General features: G+C 43.5%; 1 protein-coding gene across 3 annotated transcripts in view; it reads right to left on the reverse strand.

The window, feature by feature from the left end:
• MYO16 (myosin XVI) overlaps window positions 1-19,998 on the reverse strand; it is a 3,167,675-nt gene that overhangs the window by 1,857,898 nt on the left and 1,289,779 nt on the right. For all 3 annotated transcript variants that reach the window (XM_069636567.1, XM_069636564.1, XM_069636566.1), the window contains exon 11: window positions 13,623-13,733. In XM_069636567.1, coding sequence (XP_069492668.1) covers window positions 13,623-13,733 — 111 coding nt within the window. The remainder of the gene's footprint in view (window positions 1-13,622; window positions 13,734-19,998) is intronic.

Below are 19,998 nucleotides of genomic sequence, written 5' to 3' on the forward strand. Positions count from 1 at the left end.
TTCAGGCCCCTCTCTTTCCTTTAAAGATTTAGATGTAATTCCTGCACCTGTGTGAAAGAAGCCAAGGAGGATGTCACTGCTGGTTCCATTGGCTAACATTCCCCACTTCCCTTAAAGCAGAAGTAGCTACAGAGACTACAATTTCCATGGAAGTGAAAGAACTGTGCTTTGGTAATACAGAAAGGTACATTTCTCTTTTCCAATGTGGTTTCTATTTCTGGGTTTGATGAATCTGCCAATGCCCTCACTCCTTTCCCAGGAGGGGAATTTACCCATGTGGCCAGGGGACTGCAGCTGCCACCTGATCCTGACCCTGAAGGCGGCTGTATGAGGGAGTTCCAGATGGGGGGAGGTGACCCTCAGGGGAATAAAATGGCATTGTCAGATGAAGGCACATACCCCTGTTTCCCATTTAGGGATGTTCTCTCTGTATCCCAAGCTGTTATGGCTTATTGTAAAAGTTCCCTTCCATTATCCACAAAACCTGCTAAAGACCTCTTCCAGTATCATGTAGAAAGAAAACCTAGGAAAGCACAACATTTCCATACATATGAAAATACTGAGACAATAAGGCTGAAGAGAGTAATGCAGATCCACAAGGCCAAGAACTGCAGAATGTACTCTAGTAGTTAATTGAGCTTGGCAGGTGCCGAAAGATTTAAAAGGCGGAACCTGAATCATCAGGAAAGTAGCTACTTGGGTGACCCACGTTCGCTCGAGAATGAGTGAGAGACTGCTGAGCCACTGTGGAGAAGACATGTGAGCCGACCGGCTCAAGGCAGAAGGAGGATGACTTATAAAAATAAAGGGTGCCTGCAGTAACTGGTGTGCCTGCTGGGACTGCATCAGAAACATAAGGCAAGTCTGGTTGGCGATCGTGGGAACCAGAGAACAGTGCCTCAGCCCCAGGAACATGGAGAGAGGCTCAAACACCAGGTGGGAGCCACACAGGACATGGAGGCAAGTGAGAGATGACCTTGGACCCACACACTGGAGGTGGAGCACCAATACGCCAGCTCTGGTTTACCACAAGGGACCTAAGGAGTGCTTCAGAAAGCGGGTGAATCCTTTAGAGAAAGAGAGGGACACGGGGGTGCTTTTGCAACAATGACAAAGAACGCAAATTGAGGATTGAATGAAAGAGAATCATTTTGGGAAGCAAAGCCTGAGAGAGGTGAAGGGGGGTGGAAAAAACCTCCCAACTTGTGAACGTTTGCAAAGCTATAACAGTTACGAGTCTGGGACCCATGACCAAGGGAGTAAAGGATGAGAGGTTAAGGGGAGAGAAAGAAAACCCCTCACATTGTGAACCTTTGTGGATGCATAAGTCTGCAAGTGTGTTTAAAGTGCTACATGTTAAAAGCCCTGGCAGGAGAGTATAGCAGGAAAGCACAAATCTGCAAGTGCATGTTAAAAGCTGTCGCATGGGGTACACCCGGAAAGCATACGTGTCAGCCCCCTGGGGCTGAACCTCCCACAACTCCGACTTTCCCTCTTCCTCCTCCTCCTCACCTGACAAATAGTCCAGAACTGAAGAAATCTGCGGTCGGTGGGCTCGATAATCCTGCTTCTTCTTCTTCTCTTTTTTTCTGAGTAAGAGTCTCTCTCCCGGAAGGAAGCCACAGTGCTATACTGTTAACTAGCACTTCCTGTGGCCCCTCTTCCGAAAGGGACGAGAAGGGGAAAAAGCCTGCAGGGCATAAAAAACCCCAACTGTAGGTAAGCAGTAGCTGATGTCCATTCTGTAGGATGCAGAGCGGAATACGGACTCCAAGGATGCCGTGGACAGGGCCAGGTGCCAGCGGAGTGTTGACACCAGGTAAGGGAACCAATGAAAAGCTCTGGAGAGCAAACGGGGAAAGAGGTATGGAAACCAAGCGCGGAAGTACGGGAACAGAGCGAGGGAAAGAGGCGGGGTAGAGACCCCAGAGAGAGAGAAAGTATTTTGTAGCGGTGCCTAGAGGAGGCAGTACCCAGAGAGAAAGCACAGGAAAAGAGATAAACTAGCGTTGTAGCAACCGAGAGAGAGCAGCCGCAGGGAGGCTGACCGAAGCGGGTTGCAACGTACAGTGAACAGGGAGGGCATGGCTAATAATCCTCCCGGTCCGCTGTTGCCGCAACGCTAGACCGCTGCCGTCAACGTCAGAGAAACATGACGGTCAATTCAATGGCGGCCTGCAAGCCGCAATCAGGACCACAGGGTCCATGGAAGGCGGCGGCGCGTGACAGTATGCCCCCCCAATACTGCACCCCCCGGTTTGCCAGGGTGCGCCATATGGAACCTCCTGAGCAAAACCGGGGCTTTGAGATGTGAAATGGGTTCCCAGGAATCCTCAGCTCTAGAATACCCTTTCCAATGCACCAGATATTCCAGGCGACCCCGCCTATAGCGAGAATCACAAATTTGGAACACCTTGTAGTCTACATCAACCTGTGGCGGAGCCCGTAATGGAAGGGATCTAACAGACGAGCCCTGACCAGCTTCACGAAGGAGGGAGGAGTGAAAAACAGGGTGCACTCGATGTAGGCAAGGGGGCAATTTCAAATGGAAGGCAACAGGGTTGATCTTGGCCACAATTGGATAAGGACCAAAGAAGCGGGGGGAAAGTTTAAGTTTAAACGGTCGGGTCCACCGGGGTAGAAACTTGGTAGCAAGCCATACCCTGGTGCCCACCTTCCACTCTGGCACCCCCAATCGGTGACGATCAGCTTGAGTCTTGTAAGATATTAGGATTTCCAACAGACTGCGTCTGGCTGTCCTGTGGGCTTCCCGTGTCATGGACAACGTGTCCTCCACTGCAGGGAGATTGCAAGTAAGAGAGACACTGGGAAATATGGAGCGGGGATGAGTCCCATAAGTACAAAAAAATGGAGTGAGACCAGAGGCAGAGTGCCGAGAATTGTTATATGCAAATTCCGCCGTCGGAAGGAGCGACACCCAATTATCTTGTTCCTGATTGACATAGCAACGTAAGTACTGTTCGAGAGTGCCGTTCAATCGCTCCGTCTGCCCATTGGTCTGTGGGTGGAAACCCGAGGAGAGTGCCCTTTCGATGCCCAACTGCTGACACAACGCTGACCAGAACTTAGAGATGTATTGGCTGCCTCTGTCAGAAGTGATCTTATCAGGGAGGCCGTGGAGACGAAATATATCCCTAAGAAACACACTAGCCATCTCAGCCACAGTGGGCAATCCGGGAAGAGGAGAGAAATGTGCCAGTTTGGACATGGAATCGATGGTCACCATGATGCAGGTACAGGCTTGAGAAACCGGCAAGTCCACTATGAAATCAGTGGAGATATGGCTCCACGGACGCAGGGGTACTGAACCCTGTTCGAGTAAACCCAAAGGTTTGGTGGTACGATATTTACTGCTATTACAGATGTTGCAGGATTGTGTACATTTCTTGACCTCAGCTTGAATCCCTGGCCAATAGAAATATCTCTTAATCAGTTCCACCGTATTGGATTGTCCTCTATGGCCGGCCGTCTTGTGATCATGGCACCACTTCACAACCTGATGTCTGAGGGCGGAAGAGGGTATGAAGAGTCGATGATCATGAAACAGGAGTCCGTCTTTTTCTGTGAATCTTTCCTTTACTTCACTGTGTTCAGACAGAACGGTAGCTTCTTTAACTTGCTGGAGGAAACTGGCCGCCTGGATGTACACCCGATTCCTGGGAAAGAGTCTTTCTGGTGGCTGAAGTCTGGAACCTTCCGACACCTCCTTCTGGGATAATGCGTCTGCTAGTAGATTCTGGGAACCAGGGATATAGGTAATCCGAAAATCATACTGGGCAAAGAAATGTGCCCATCGGGCCTGGCGAGAATTGACACAATCCATGTTCTGGAGCACCTGCAGATTTTTGTGGTCGGTGCGGATGGTGAATGGACAACTACCTCCTTTTAGCAGATGCCTCCATTCTTTACATGCCAGTTTCATGGCCAGAAGCTCTCGCTCAATCACAGAGTAGTTCTGTTGACTCGGGGTGAGGGTCCGTGACAAATAAGCAATGGGGTGCTCTTCCCCGTCCTGTTCCTGAAGTAATACGGCACCTATCGCAGCTGCCGAAGCATCTGTCTCAAGTATGAATGGTTTACTTTGGTCTGGATGGCGCAAAATGGGAGCTTTGCAAAACAGTTCCTTTAGATGAATGAAATTCTCTTCTGCCTTGGAATCCCAAAAAAATGGCAGGGAAGTCTTCTTTAATAGATGAGTAATGGGTGGCACTACCTCAGAGAAAGAGGGAATGAAGCGTCTGTAAAAATTTGCCACTCCAAGGAATTTCTGTACTTCCTTGACTGATCTGGGAGAATGCCAACTCAGGATCGCCTCCACCATAGTCTTATCCATGAGGATACCCTGGGGAGACAGAACGTATCCTAGATAAGGTACTGAGCTAACCCCAAACTCGCATTTCTCTCTCTTTACCAAGAGTTTGTGTTCCTTAAGCCGATTCAGAACTTCAGTAAGATGAATCTGATGTTGCTCAGGGTCCTTAGAAAATATCAAGATATCATCCAAATAGACAATAACAGACACAAACATGAGATCCGAGAATATCCGGTCCATGAACCTCTGAAAAACTGCAGGTGCGTTGACCAGCCCAAACGGCATCACATGGTACTCAAATAATCCAAATGGAGTACGGAAAGCCGTTTTCCACTCGTCACCAGCAGGGATCCGTAAGAGATGGTAAGCACTGCGAAGGTCCAATTTGGTGAAGATCTTAGCTCCTTGGACTGCCTCCAAAATGTCTGTGATGAGGGGCATGGGATAGCGATCCCTGATGGTAACTTTATTTAATCCTCGATAGTCAATACATGGTCGAAGATCTAGGGAATCTTTTTTCGGAATAAAGAACAATGGGGCTCCCGCTGGGGATTTTGACGGGCGGATAAGTCCGTTTTGCAAATTATCATCCAGGTAGGATCTGAGAGCCTTCTTTTCAGATGGAGATAATGAGAACATTCGACCAAAGGGGACTAAAGCATTGGGGAGAAGATCAATTGAACAGTCCTCCGGCCTGTGGGGAGGTAATTCAAGGATGTTCCTTTCTGCAAATACCGTCTCATAGGATGAGAGGTCCAATGGAAGGGAGTGTACACTAATCGTACTTACTGACGGGGCAGTATGTGCCGGGGCCTCCATAAAAAGTAGGTCTTTTAAACATGCCTTTTGACAAAACCCCAAATCAAAACTGATACTGTTAGTAGACCAGTTGATTTGGGGGTTATGTTTGCGTAACCATGTGATCCCTAAGATGAGAGGAAAATGTGCAGCACGAATAATGTCAAACTGAATTGATTCAGAATGCTGTTGAATGGACATCTGTAAGTATTCGGTGGTCTGCGTGATGGGTCCAGAGCTAAGTGGACTACCGTCCACTCCTTCCCCCTTCTGGTCTTCTTTCCGGTTGCTTCTGCGTAGGCCAACCTTGTCTGCCCAAATGGTATCTACAAAATTGCCGGCTGCCCCGCAGTCCAATAGGGCCAAGGCATCAATCTTCTGTTGATCAATCATTAGTAGTACTTTGAGCACCATCAGTCGTGAATCCTCCAACTGATTAGTGGGACCCACGGATAAGGACACATAGGGGCTGGCAAAATTCCCTCGGATTCCCGTCCCTCCTAGGACCGAGGGTTCTCGTTTCCCGACTTTCGGGATGGAATCTCTGTGCAGTTCTTTATCTGATGTTGGTCAGAACCACAATATGCACATAACCCCAAATCTCTCCGTCTCTTCCTTTCTTCCAAGGACAATGAAGGACGAGTAGTACCAATCTGCATTGGTTCATCTGGGCGTGGAGGAGCTGTGGTGGAGGAAGGAGGAAAACTTGTAGAGAAAGTCGGGTTACGATTCTTCCGTCTTTACAGTCTTCGCTCATGAAGCCTATGCTCAATCTGGACGGCTGCTGCCAACAATTCGGGGAAAGAGGCTGGTCGAGGAGATCTGGCTAATTTGTCCTTAATGTCTTCTCGTAGACCCCTTCGGAATATGACAAACTGAGCTTGCTCTTGCCATCCAGCTTCAATGGCCAGTCAATTGAAGATGGAAATGTAAGTGAGTACGTCTGTCTGGCCTTGGCGCACATCTAACAGATCCTCACCTGCTGAAAAGGTTAGTTCAGGCCTCTCAAAGTTCTGTTTCAGCCTTGCAATAAAGGCCTCATAATCTTCCAGTACCGGATAGGCCCCCACCACTAACGGGGTGGCCCAGGCTAAGGCATTTCCGGCCATATTGGAAATCATGAAGCCCACCCGGGCATGACCGGTGGGAAAAGTGTTGGGCCGAAATGCGAAATGAATGCTGCAAGCCTCCAAAAATTCTTTTAATTTCTTGGGTGTGCCGTCGTACTTCCCTGAAGGTAAAGCCATGGGTGGCAAATCTACCGATCTGGGTTCCCGGGCAGTTATTAGTTGTTTCAGCACATTGTTTTCAGTCCTCAATGTCTGTACCTCTACAGAAAGGTTGCGTACCTCTGCTGAGAGGTTTTGTATCGCGGTCACCACCTCTTGCAATTGTTCAGTGGTAGCCATCATGGGATCTTGGCATTGCAAACTGTCAGCCCCCTGGGGTTGAACCTCCCACAACTCCGACTTTCCCTCTTCCTCCTCCTCCTCACCTGACAAATAGTCCAGAACTGAAGAAATCTGCGGTCGGCGGGCTCGATAATCCTGCTTCTTCTTCTTCTCTTTTTTTTCTGAGTAAGAGTCTCTTTCCCGGAAGGAAGCCACAGTGTTATGCTGTTAACTAGCACCGCCTGTGGCCCCTCCCCCGAAAGGGACGAGAAGGGGAAAAAGCCTGCAGGGCATAAAAAACCCCAACTGTAGGTAAGCAGTATCTGATGTCCGTTCTGGAGGATGCAGAGCAGAATGCGGACTCCAAGGATGCCGTGGACAGGGCCAGGAGCCAGCGGAGTGTTGACACCAGGTAAGGGAACCAACCAAAAGCTCCGGAGAGCAAATGGGGAAAGAGGTATGGAAACCAAGCGCGGAAGTACGGGAACAGAGCGAGGGAAAGAGGCGGGGTTGAGACCCCAGAGAGAGAGAAAGTATTTCGTAGAGGTGCCTAGAGGAGGCAGTACCCAGAGAGAAAGCACAGGAAAAGAGATAAACTAGAGTTGTAGCAACCGAGAGAGAGCAGCCGCAGGGAGGCTGACCGAATCGGGTTGCAACGCACAGTGAACAGGGAGGGCGTGGCTAATAAGCCTCCCTGTCCGCTGTTACCGCAACGCTAGACTGCTGCCGTCAACGTCGGAGAAACGTGACGGTCAATTCAATGGCGGCCTGCAAGCCGCAATCTGGACCACAGGGTCCATGGAAGGCGACGGCGCGTGACAATACGTCTGCAAGTGTGTGTAAAATGTAACACATTAAAAGCCCTGGCAGGTGAGTATACCAGGCAAGCTTCAAATCGCTGGCAGGAGAGGATACCAGGAAAACCCAAATCTGCAAATGAACCTTAAAAGCTGTCGCAGTAGAGTACACCAGCCAAGCATAAGTCTGCAAGTGTGTCTAAAATGCAACACATTAAAACCCCTTGCAGGTGAGTATACCAGGCTAGCACAAATCTGCAAGTGCATGCTCAAATCCCTGGCAGGAGAGTTTACCAGGTAAGCAAAAGTCTGCAGGTGCATGTCAAAAGCACTGGCAGGAGAGTATTCCAGGCAAGCATAAGTCTGCAAGTGTGTATAAAGTCAAACAAGTTAACAGCCCTGCCAGGAGAGTATGCGAGACAAACCAAAGTCAACAAGTTTGTGTAAGGTAAGCTCAATGAAAGCCCTGGTAATAAGTAACAACCCAAAACAGAGAGTAAAGAGGGACTGAAGTGGAAAAGTACCTGGCAGGAAAATCCATCAGGTTTTATGTATAGTTGGAACTGATATCTAAAACTGTCAGAACACAGAGTGTCCAAGGGTGTTTTATGACTTATGAAGTTGTGAGAAACCCTGAACAGTAACCTGGGGAATTGATCCATCCCCTGGAACTGTGAACCTTATCTATTGAGACCTTTTGTGTTGGAGTACCTTTATATTTCATTTGAACAACTTGAACATTTGTACACCTTTCAAGCATAAAGATGTTACCCCTTTACACATTAGAGTTACTTTAGAATGTGAGGTCAAGGATAGGATTGTGTGTACAGGCCAGTTTTGGTAAGGACATTGTGACATTGAGCAGACCCTTAGTTTTGTTTGAGGTAGGGAAATACCTCTTAGAAGTAGAGACAGTGAGGCATTTTCCGAACCCTTATTATTTAATAAAAGTCTATAAACACAAACATGACTTCTCTGTGTCCATGTCTCATTACTCACCCCTCAAACATGGTACAAGCGCTAATTCCCTGAATGGGCACCATCTCAAAGCGTTGGCAAATTGTCGCCTCCTGCCCTGAGATGGGGACTAAGTGTGATGAACCTGGGGATGATCCACAATCAAATCACAAACTCATATTCTCCATGCTTGGGAAGGCACCCATCACCCATTGGTCACCACACTATATATGACCAGAATGAGTCAGGGGAATTTGTCAGAAATATTAAAGGGATCTTATTTTACATAGGCTACATATTAACCATTAGTAATACTTGAATATATGGGTCACCATCTTCTAAAGATCTCAGAGGTTAAAGGGAATTGAAACAATGCTGAAAATAAAAATAAATGCGCCTCGGGTGTACACAGATGCTCCGGCAAGACAATGTTGTCCGGAGTGCAATTCCTTCCCTCAAGAGAAATGATTTACCCAGGTATCTGCCTCAATAGCACACTAATGAGATATCACACAATGGTCATGCTGTTAATTCCCAGAAAGACTTGAACACTTTCTTGAATGCAGCATGTGTCAGGCTTTCCAATGCACCTATTTCTGATGATTAGTAATGTTTACTGCTTTCTAGCATTTTTAATTCATGAAGCTTTCTTCAGATGTACAGTTAGGGATCAGCAAATGTGTTTTTGCAAATCTGCGATAGTTGTTAAACTAGTTTACTTACTCACTTTTATTCCTCCTCCCATGAGTTATTAATTCATATACATTTTAATGCTAAGTCACAATAGAGAGACTTGAATGATGACTTGAATGATTGTATTGATGTTAGATATATATAGGCAAACATGTCTGGAGAGTACATAAACGTAATAAAATATATTCCCCATTGGAGAAGCTGATTGGCCACAAAAACACTGTGGGCTCTATCACTAATTGGGCAGTATCTCAGCGGTAAAACCCCTGGGATACCGGCCAACGCAAATTGCGTTACCGCAACTCAGTCTGGAGCTGCAAGTACTGAATCCCAAGTTGTGGGGGGAGGGGAGACGATAACCATTGGACCCAATGGGACATTCTGGGCACTATTTGTGCCTTGATAAAACCGCCAAAAACAGCAGTAAAGCAACAGATTTCTGCTCAAACTCAGGATTGGGCAGATTGGTAATGCAGCGGTAATAGGATAACCACTGCATTTTTACAGCTCCGCCCAACCCGTGATGATCCATCTATTTTTTAGAGGCCACTAAACAGTGTAGTGGGGGCCTGTTCGGAGTTCCCTAGATTATTTTAATGGCAGAGTTGTGTTGACCATTGCTTAAGGAATTTGTATAATCCAATCTGACTTTCAACACTGCTTAATTATCTAGAGGCCTGAGTTTATTAGAAAGGAATTGAGATATTATTCTATGATTATGAGGTGAATATAGAAGATAGGAACACAGTATATGTCATGTGTCTGTCAAAGTAGAATCAGTTGCTCTTTACTATGTATGGGGGAGCAATAATTGACCAATGAGCATGAATAGAACGATCGAGCAAAGTGTAAACCTGCTTTTTGAACAGAGTACATAGTTTACATTTTGGTTCCTTTTATTTGCAAATACAAATCTTCTAAAATTCCAGCATGACACTCTTAGGAAAATAATTGAAATCTTAACACATTTGGGTTTATGGATCAATTAGTGATACACTTTCTTTAGGATCATACGTGAAGACCCCAGTTTTAATAACATTTTAGATTTTTTTTTGCACACTATTTCTTTTGAATCAACTCAGAATATAAGCCTTCGCCCATTAGTTTCTGACTTGTACATTACTTTCTGTAGTTGATTTTCTTCATGTTCTTCTTCAAGGTGCACACCAGCATATACTGCGACACCTCCATGTTCTACTAATTTCTTTAGCAAGAATAGTCACAATCACCTACAGGTCGGAATACATCTTGCTTGTACTTTCTTTTAATTGTTTCATGCTTGCCCATAAAGCACTGTTTGAGTATGTTAGTCTTTACTTCAATAATTAGATCAAGTGTCTGGACAGCTATTCCCCAGGAACCTATCAGTCATAAGACATGCCACTGTGCTAGTACCTTTTAAATTCAGTAAGAATATTCCTTGTTTGAAGGGCAATAATGTTTCATGTGCAAATCCAAACCTAACAAATGCAGCAGCTATACTTCCTAAAGCACCTGTAGCTTGGAGACCACCATACACTGCTCTCGATTACATGTTCTGCTCATGGACATCGGTAATAGGCACTCCAGAATAAATCGGTACAATCCTTATGTTATATGAATTGCATTGACCATCAATTAAAATTAAACGTAAGCATCCCCAGTATGAGGTAATGCTGTTTTTCCTTAGCTCTTTTTGGAATTGTGTTCAAGTAGAAACTGTGGGTACCTGTGTTTCATTTGTGGTGGCATGTATGAAATCACAAACAATGCATGGCTGTTACCGAGATATGGTCCCTTTAGGACCATAAATGGAAAAATACTAGGGTAATGTGGTTTTGCGCTAGTCCCTTTGACCAAAGGTTTGTTTCTATTTAGTTTCAATAGTTTTTTTTAAAGTAAAATTAATCATAACATGTTTTTTGTCATTTCATATAGACTGTCAGCCCAGCAGCATTTCAATCTGCAGATCACAATAGCATCATTCAAAAAATGTTCCTGGGTACAAAAATTAAGTGATTGTTTGCTTTCCAACTAGGCAATGTGCTGACATTTACTACAATGTGTGTGTCGATCTAGAAAAACGGACACCTCATGATTTACGGCAAATGTATTTTGGTGGCCGTGGGCCAACCGTCTCATGTACATAACAATAGAAATACAGTTTTCCAAGTTTGACCAATGAGCGGCCATTTTGATGTAACAAGAATTGCCATTTTGCTTGTTAACAATTGCTCATTGCTTTCTGTTCAAACTGCTTCGCAGATTCGGTTTGCCAATTCTGTTTATTCTGCTGACTGTTAACATTGTTGTCTAAAACGTGAAAGGGCAAGGCCGCGAGGCTAATAAAGAGTTCGCTGAAACACAACATGGGCAGCCCAGAGAGGAATGCCCTGCTCCCTCCCGGGCGTAGCCTTGAAGTAGAGCCGCAGGGCGTTTAATCATTTCACAGCTGCCAGCCAGTCTCGTTATATGGTAGAAAATGTTAGAATAAGGCAGCTAGAGGCCTGAATTATGCTCCTCTTACGACCCCCCTTTTCTAGCCCTGTAGAGCGTGTTGGCTCCCAGGACACGAATAGCAACTCAAAGATAGTAAGGTCTGGAATGTGACTCTTCCCCCGTCTGTAGCTCGCTTACAGGAACAGAAGCACGATGTTCTGTTCAACAAAGAAGTCTTTCTCTACACTTGCAAAATTGCATATTGTTGCATATTATTACTAGAATAGATATTTGAAGGTGTCATATTTGTTGAAATTGTCCATAATCACACTGAGTTCAAAGAAACCCAATAAAGGGCGGTGTTAACATGTCATACCTGATTATAAGATGTGCATTTTGTATATATGTAACTGATGTATGTAATTCGTTCTCTTGCATCCCTCAAGGTCTAGAGATACACGTCGCGGGGCGTGAGACTGAGTTGGCCAACTGAGACTCTTTTGCTTTGCAATAAACCCTAGCTTTGGGAATTTAACCTCATGTCTGGCGTATCTATTGTGTGTGGTGACTTCGCATGTTTCCATAACACGAGGGACCCCTAGGGACCCCTTTCAAGATGATGCCCGAATAGGGACCCTCCCCCACTTGTTCCATCGTGTACGTTGTAATTGAGTAAAGGCGGAGAACGGCGAGGACGGGACGATCGAGCCGGGATCAAGAGGTGATCGGGGCGCCCTGTAGAAGTGATGAGAGATTCCTTTGCAGATCTGCACACATCTGATCCCTGAATGACGTACCCGGCTAGAGAACAAGGAATCGAGGGTCCCGAAACGAGGCAGAAGCCAAGAAGCGCAGACACGACGTCATTGGTTGTGTCAGTATACAGACGAATTGTGTCCAGGAGGACAAATTGATTTATCAGGTGTGTCATACCCCGTTTCAAAATAACCCTGATATTGGTTGAGAGTAGACTAAGCATGGGTTCACAAATTGGTGAGTAAGGCACTACGAAACCTACCTGTGGAATTTGTTCATAGGCATATAAGCAAATACATCTCTAACAATCGCACACATTTGAAACGAAACAATAGCTTCCACAAATGTTTGATGTGAACGTGTGCAATGGTTGTTGCTCTAGAGTAAAGTCTCCCTGCATGAGAATGTATGGGCAATGTCATTTTTGGGACCCTATATAACGTTGCCATCCTTGGACCAAACAAAACAAATATTTCAAAAAATAATCTTAGTTAGCTGCATCTTTTCACTTGAAGGTTTTGTAACGAGTCATCAAATTGTGGCAAAGGTAGACACATCTAAAAAATGTCTATGCCTATGGGGTATACAACTTCCTATAATATCTGTATGCGGATTTAGCAATAACTACACTTGTTAATGGGAAATCATGGTTAAGTTTATCTTATTAAAAATAATTTAAGTTCAATGTACTTTTTCTAAAGGGACATTATGATTTAAGAAATAAAAAAATAAAAAAACTTCATAGATGCACCAGCTACGGTTTCTAAAGCAACCATATCTAGGGCCACCAATCTTCATTTGTATTTGGAAAGCATCTTGCAAATGACTATGAGGCATCTGTTTGCATGTTCTGAGATGATTCTATTTGGGTTGTGTTGCAATGCATATTTTTGTGCATGTGTAGCAATGTCATGTTTACCTTACGTTCCGTTCTGAACATACGGGAGACCACCTTTCCCTTCATCAAGAACCATTAATCATATCTGTTGCCTCTATTTTCTCTCGAATATTTTTATTTTTGGGGGGACAAGTGGTGTTCCTATATGTTCTTTACACATTTATTTTTGTAAGACATTTAACAAGGTAATTGTCTTTCAATCAGAGCTTCGGGGCATGTCTTTCATTGCACATACAGGATATTGTACACATTTACATTACAAAGTAATGCAATGTAAATGGTCTTGTATAGTGCTCATCTGTCACTATTGGCGGCCTCGCTGCACTTTCATCTCAAAGTGCCCTGTCTGTCTCAAGCACTCAACTGCTAACTCCAGAACTAGGTGACATGAACTTACTTTCTGGTTGACACTATAATTTACTTTTCTAGTGTTTCAAATTATTCTGTATGCAGTCCTCTGGGCTACAGGTTACAAGATAAAATATCTGCACATTTTTTAACAGTAACTTTGTGTCTTTAATGAATATCCTCCATTGACAGTAACACAACATTAAGAGATTGAAAGATTACAATTAACTCACATATATTTGACTGTGGCTGAAACGCTTCTGAATTTCATACAACAGACTGCTGTCTGTCAGCTCACTGAGAGTAGCCAGGTCATCATTTGGTGCTGGAGGCATTAGTTTGACCTGGAAGAGGCAATAATAAATAGTCAAAACATTGTTTTCACATTTGAAGAAATAAACATAGAACATATAAAATTATGTATCTGTAATCAGGAAATAATAGTGTCAACAGTTTTGCATTTCTGAGGAACCTCCCTCTCAAGACTCATTTACTAAGCTGAAAGATGTTTTTAGTTCGCCAACGCTAGAGACATCGCTCTGCATGACACATGAGCTACTTTGAAAACATGTATGCAGTATGAGGTAAATACAGGTTTTAAATTCAGGCTAATTGGGAAATCACAGTGTTTCAAATGTTCATGGTAAGAACAGATGGATTGTGCTAAATTGGGTGCCAAGGAATTCCTGAGGGTAGAACAAGAAATACAACATCTTGGCTAGCACAACTGTTTCCTTTATATTAAGGGATATATAGGAAGATCTGTTGTTGTGATCTAAGAGGTACAATGTTAGTGCTGGGCTGTGTAATGGATCTCCCAAATGATAACACACAACTTGCTAGATGCATATGTCTTTGAACTTGATTCAAGGTTCCTCTTAAAGCCGTGGCAGATTTTGCAACATTTGCAAAATATTGTGTCTGCTTGACAATCTGACCAGCAAATGAGCTGCCCCGCTTTAAGGTGTGTTTAAGTTTTTCATTAAAAACATCTGCAAGATGAAGTAAAAAACATAGCCAAAGATAAATATTGATGTCACTGCATTGTTACAAAGTCATTGTAGTCACAGAAACTAAGGAAGAGTGGGGAACTATGGGGGCTTGGGGTAGCTACCATATCTGTAAAGCGATTTGGCGAATCCCCCAAAGTTCCACCATTCCTCACAATGTAGGCCTTAGTTAATGTAGAGCTTTTTTTTTTTGTTGTAAAAGTACAGGCAGATAGTTACCACCAGTTCCCCACAAATCTCGCAGGAAGATCACTGGGTCAGGCAATAGCCAAGTCATATTTACATGAAACTAGCATGGTGGTCCAAAGATCTAAAATAGTAGAACACTTCCCTCACAATGAAGTAGGAAGCAGGTGGTTTACGTTTACACACATAAGAGTAGGGAATGAGCACAATGTCTGAGAGCCAAACAGGATTGCATAAAGAAAGCTATCACGTGAGATTAATAACAACTTATTCAATATTCAGAATTAATCCATCTGATCCCTTTGAGCAGAAATAAAGCAATGCTGTGTTAAACCCATAGGAACTTCATAACAAGATATGACACAAAAACACTGGGCCTCATTACGAGTTTGTCCCGGGTCTGGGTCCCGCAAAAAAGGGACTTACTGGGCCACTCCGACCCTGGAGGGCCCAGTAATTCCCTTTTGTGAGACCAGGACCCGGTATGTCCCCATTCCCATTTGAGCCCCCATAGGGCTCAATGGGAATGGGGAGGATGCTAACAACAGGCCCGGTAATGACGGGTCCATTGTTAGCATCCTGGAGTCCAGAGCAGGATCCGCTGCAGACCTTGTAATGTGGTGGCCCGTAATGAACGGTACCAGTCCCTTACTGGCACTGTTCATTTCCCGGCCGCCAGCCTCGTAATGAGGCCCACTGTGTTTTATTACTCATGAAACAACTGATAACGTTGCATACTTTTCAAACAGCTCTCTGGGATATCACAGATACTGTGGAACGAGTTTCCAAGTGGAAGCTCCAAGTGCCTAGCAACACAGTCTCACAGACTCACAAAGTAATTACGTGATACTCATATAGGAAGCAGTACTTGTTCTTGTTCTGTGCACTACTGAATTTGTATCTGTTATAGTTTTGTGCAATACTGACTTTGGTGTTATACCAAGAAGCACGCCGCAAACTCACTCTCCTTTCTGCTTCCTTTGCAGCCCCGCCCACCACCACGCCCATTGACACACCTCTCCACAGCCTCATTCTCGCACGTCAGCTATAGGTACTCTGGTGCACGCGCATCATGCGTGCGCTTCCGGAAGTGCCTCTGAAGTGCTAAGGCTGTTGGGCTGTTTGGCTGGCGGGGCAGGAGGTGGTCTAACTTTAGAGGTAACTGCTCATTGGAATTAATTACTAGCTGCCAATCTGTGTAAGTAAAGTGGTGTGTTTATAGGTATATAAGCATTTCCTGTTTGTCACTCCTTATTTTTTGGCATTCAATTGATTACATTTAACTATGAGGAAAAACAAAATGCCTCTAATTAGAAAAGAGCCAGGAGCTGATTGTTTTTGCTGCAGTAAATACGAGACGGGCCAGTTTAGCGAGAGCAATGGCATTACCTCTCCCGGAATCTAATGACGATGAGGAGGCTCTAATACAGTGTGCTCAAGATTGCTCTCTAATGGGCAAACCTGTTGAGGAGACTATTGACCCCTCCAAACCACTAGTTGTGGAGGAGGAGGCAATCAAGTCCATAAAAAACTCACATGATATTAGGCCTTCCCTGGCGGGTTTGTGCAAACCCAAAAACCCAAATCATGACCAACTCACTGATACACCAAGCATTATCCTACCATCTGACTATATGTTTGATTGTAACACTGATCCCTTTGAGTCTGACTGTGCACAACCATTAATGAACTCTGACACATCGGCATGCTGAGTATTTTCAACTGGCTGATTTTGTCTGAATTAAGGAAACAGACGGCAGCAATTCTTAACTTAGCTGCTGAAGTGGGTAAATTACCTGTAATAATGGTGGAAGCAGTACTCTGTACATCCAAAGATACATTTATTCACTCCTGTATTAAAGAATTGGACGGCATCATAAAGAAATCTACAAGTGACACAGAGAAATCCCTAACAACTGACGAAATTATCATAATACCTGCCACTCAGGTTATGGATGGTCTTTCTGCAATAGCTGACAGAGTGGATGGAAACAAGGTTATGGGTGTCAAAGACAATCGGTCTAGCTGAGGTGTTGGGATTCCGAATCAGGAGTCAATAGATGACTTTGAAATAAAAATATCCAAAAGATAGGGCAAAAAATTAGCCAAAAGCAAAAAGAAAAACAAAGCCAATAATAAATCTTCCAGAACATTTTTAAGGGACAAACACTTAAGAGACAACATTTTGGATGCTGGCGATATGATATTATTACCCGGAAAAAAATCTGAAAAATCAAGGAAGGGCATTATTGGTGCTGATCTTCATCCTTGTCCTAAAGTGACCCTCGATCAAGCCTCACAGAGTGTAGACTCAGAGGGTGATTATGCACTCTACAAGGTAATGAAAAAGAAAAGGGATGATGTTTTTTAAATTGTCAAGGGTTCCATCCAAACCTCCCACAAACCAGAGATAGTTAGCCACAATTACCAATCGGGGTCTAAAGGCTCGGAGTACAAAGGCTCGGACCTCCCTACATTGGTGCCTATTCTGAATGTAAAAATGACTGAACCCAACATCGATACAGGCAAATTATCTACTTAAGCTAATAGGGGAGGCAAAACCTCTGTCAATACGGGTCTTGGCAGTTCCGAATGGGAAACTTCAAAAAGTATATCTCGTACAAACCAGAAGAATGAACCTTGTCCTCCTTGTATGACCTATGTGTGCAATAAGGAAGATCGGTCAACCTAAAATTTGACCAAAGTAGCTAGTAAAGGGCCGAACAACTCTGACCCTCTTTACAAGGAAGATGACATATGCCAATTGATCCTCAAGATATTTACAGAAAATTATATTCCAGTAGAGAAGAGGCATAATTTCAGTGACCCAGAGCCGCCACTTATACCAACTTTAAACAACTCAAATAAAAAGATGGAACAAGAGGTCAAAAAGACCAAGGAAGATGGGTATTATGAGACTGTTAATGTAATTGAGGGTGGCAGGGAACTGATGGATACTGATTTAAGAAAATTGGTTCACCCAGAATTACCTGGGCTGATTATGAGATGCTTGTTTAACGACAGCGGAAATATATCGCTGAATAGATCTTACATTTTATCAGTATTTGCATCCATCCCTGAGTTAAGGTAAATCACCTCAGCAGACATACTTTTAGTCAACTTCATACATACATTTAGATATGACTATGTACGCCTGATTATTCCATCACCACTGATCAGGTAATTTCTTTTGAAAGAAGCTGAACAGCTGCAATGTAGAGGTTTTGATATTTTGGAATAGAATTACACAATAACTAATACCCTAGCAAATGCACCCAGGATTGCAGGTCATGAACGGGGCACAGTCTCCAGTAATGATAAACCAATCAGTGATCTTGATTTCAATTCTGACAAACAAGATTGCAGATGGTTGGCCCTCTCTCTGTGTGAATGAATCGATACGCTGAATCAGCTGGGCAAGCCTCTTTAGCGCGCTAAATAATATAAAGTTGCTTAGCTGGAAGTCAAGGGGTTTTCCTAACCTAATGAACAATGTATCATGATTTTATTCTTAATCAAGAATCTTGGTCCACAGTGAAACTTTGTTCGAAATGTTATGATATGTCAACACTTACTACCCAAGGAGGAAAGAAGGGCTGACCTAGTGGTGGCTTTTCTAATAGCAGCCAAGTGTTCTAGTCATTTAATTAAAACTGGGGATTGGTGTGTTTCCAAATGTTTTCTCTTGGCTTCTTATCTGGTCGGGGCAAAAGAAGAAGGTATTCCTTTACTCATTGTTAACGTTTATTGAAACCTCTGTCAGCAATCGGATCAGCAATTAGAGTTTGAACTGTCCAATTTACGAGCTGAAATTGAAACTTGGGTGCAAGAAAACCCACGGAGGCAACTTGTTATTGCTGGAGGTATAAATGCCGATTGCAAATGTGACCGTTTGTCTGGTGATGTTATTTACTCGTCCATCGGTACACAGGTTAGAATAGGTTTGAATGCCAAACTGAGAGGTAGAACTTGGACACACTTTGCTGAAGTATGGGGTCTTGACTTCCTATATAATGACCCCTTCACTTGGAAAGCTAGGGGGCATCAGTCAACATTAGACTATATGTTTTTGTCTTATGGATTGTCGAAACGCTTGTTGAAATTCAAAATTAATGAGTCAATCACTGTATGCTTTCTATTGAATGCCCTACAGTCAAAATTTATAACCATGGTATAATGTCAAAAGTTAAGGGAAATAGAATAAAATGGGCACAAAAAAACTGAAAAATGTACAGATACGATGGTAAGTGAGTATGATGCATTGTCTCATTACCGACGTGTAGATCACTACTCGGCTTTCAATTTCACACACAACATTTCAACTACCATTATCAGGCTTGAGGATAGTTTACCTCTAAGGATCGGGTTACGTAAAAAGAATAACCATTCAACCAATCTTGAGGTACAAAAATGCAAATGTTTGTTGAGGAAAGAACTAAGGTCTTTACACAGATCTGGGTTACCTTTAAACACTATTTTGAAAAAAATAATTAAACAAAGATACAAAAATGTGTTAATTAATCATAGAGGGATCCGCTCTAAACGAGATGGTGAGGCAATGTTGAATTCTTTCCGGGACGTAAATTCCTCTAATTTTTGGAGCTTGATCAATGATCTGGAAAGACCACAGAATGATTTAACATTGAATGTTATTACTGAAGACGTGGGTTGGGACACGTTTGTAACCTCTACACTAAGAATAAGACAATAGTGAGTATAAAAAAAGATACAGGAATAGCTTCGTCTCTTGACCATTCAGTTGGAAATATTGCGGGTCTGATTGAAAAATCTACAAATTCGGGTGCTCCCGGTCCCAACAACTAATCCAACAAACTACTGAAACTCAATCCAGTATTGTGGGCCAAAACGTTTTATCTGTTGTTTGACAATGTTTTGTCTCTCAAATACATTCCTCAGTCTTGGATTTTTAAAAAAGATTCTCGGCTGAGTCCCAAATACTACAGGCCAATTGCTATCGCAGATCCTGAGTCCAAACGGTTTGCTTCTCTGGTTCTTGCTGACATTCAAAAATGGATTCTCAATAATCAAATCCTGGACCCTAAACAAATTGGGTTCAAAAAGAAAATTGGTACTGATTGTGATGGTTTAATCTTGAGTTGTCAGATTGCCAAACCAATGAAATTAGGTTCAAGGCCTATCTTTGTCGCATCTATGGACTTAAGTATGGCATTTGACCTCGTAGACAGAAATACCCTATGGCCAATATTGAAAAATCTGAACATGCCAAGACATCTTTTTGACATTGTAATAGCACTTTATTCTGATACCAGATTGAGTGTCCGATTGAATTCTGAAGGTCATCTCTCAAAAGAAATTATAATTCCTAATGGCCTTCGCCAAGGCTGCATGCTGGCTCCCACTATATTTAACCTATATGTGAGTGGGGCAGATA

Source organism: Ambystoma mexicanum, chromosome 7p (assembly GCF_040938575.1).
Source record: "Ambystoma mexicanum isolate Mex_15411 chromosome 7p, UKY_AmexF1_1, whole genome shotgun sequence".
Taxonomy (NCBI): Eukaryota; Metazoa; Chordata; class Amphibia; order Caudata; family Ambystomatidae; genus Ambystoma; species Ambystoma mexicanum.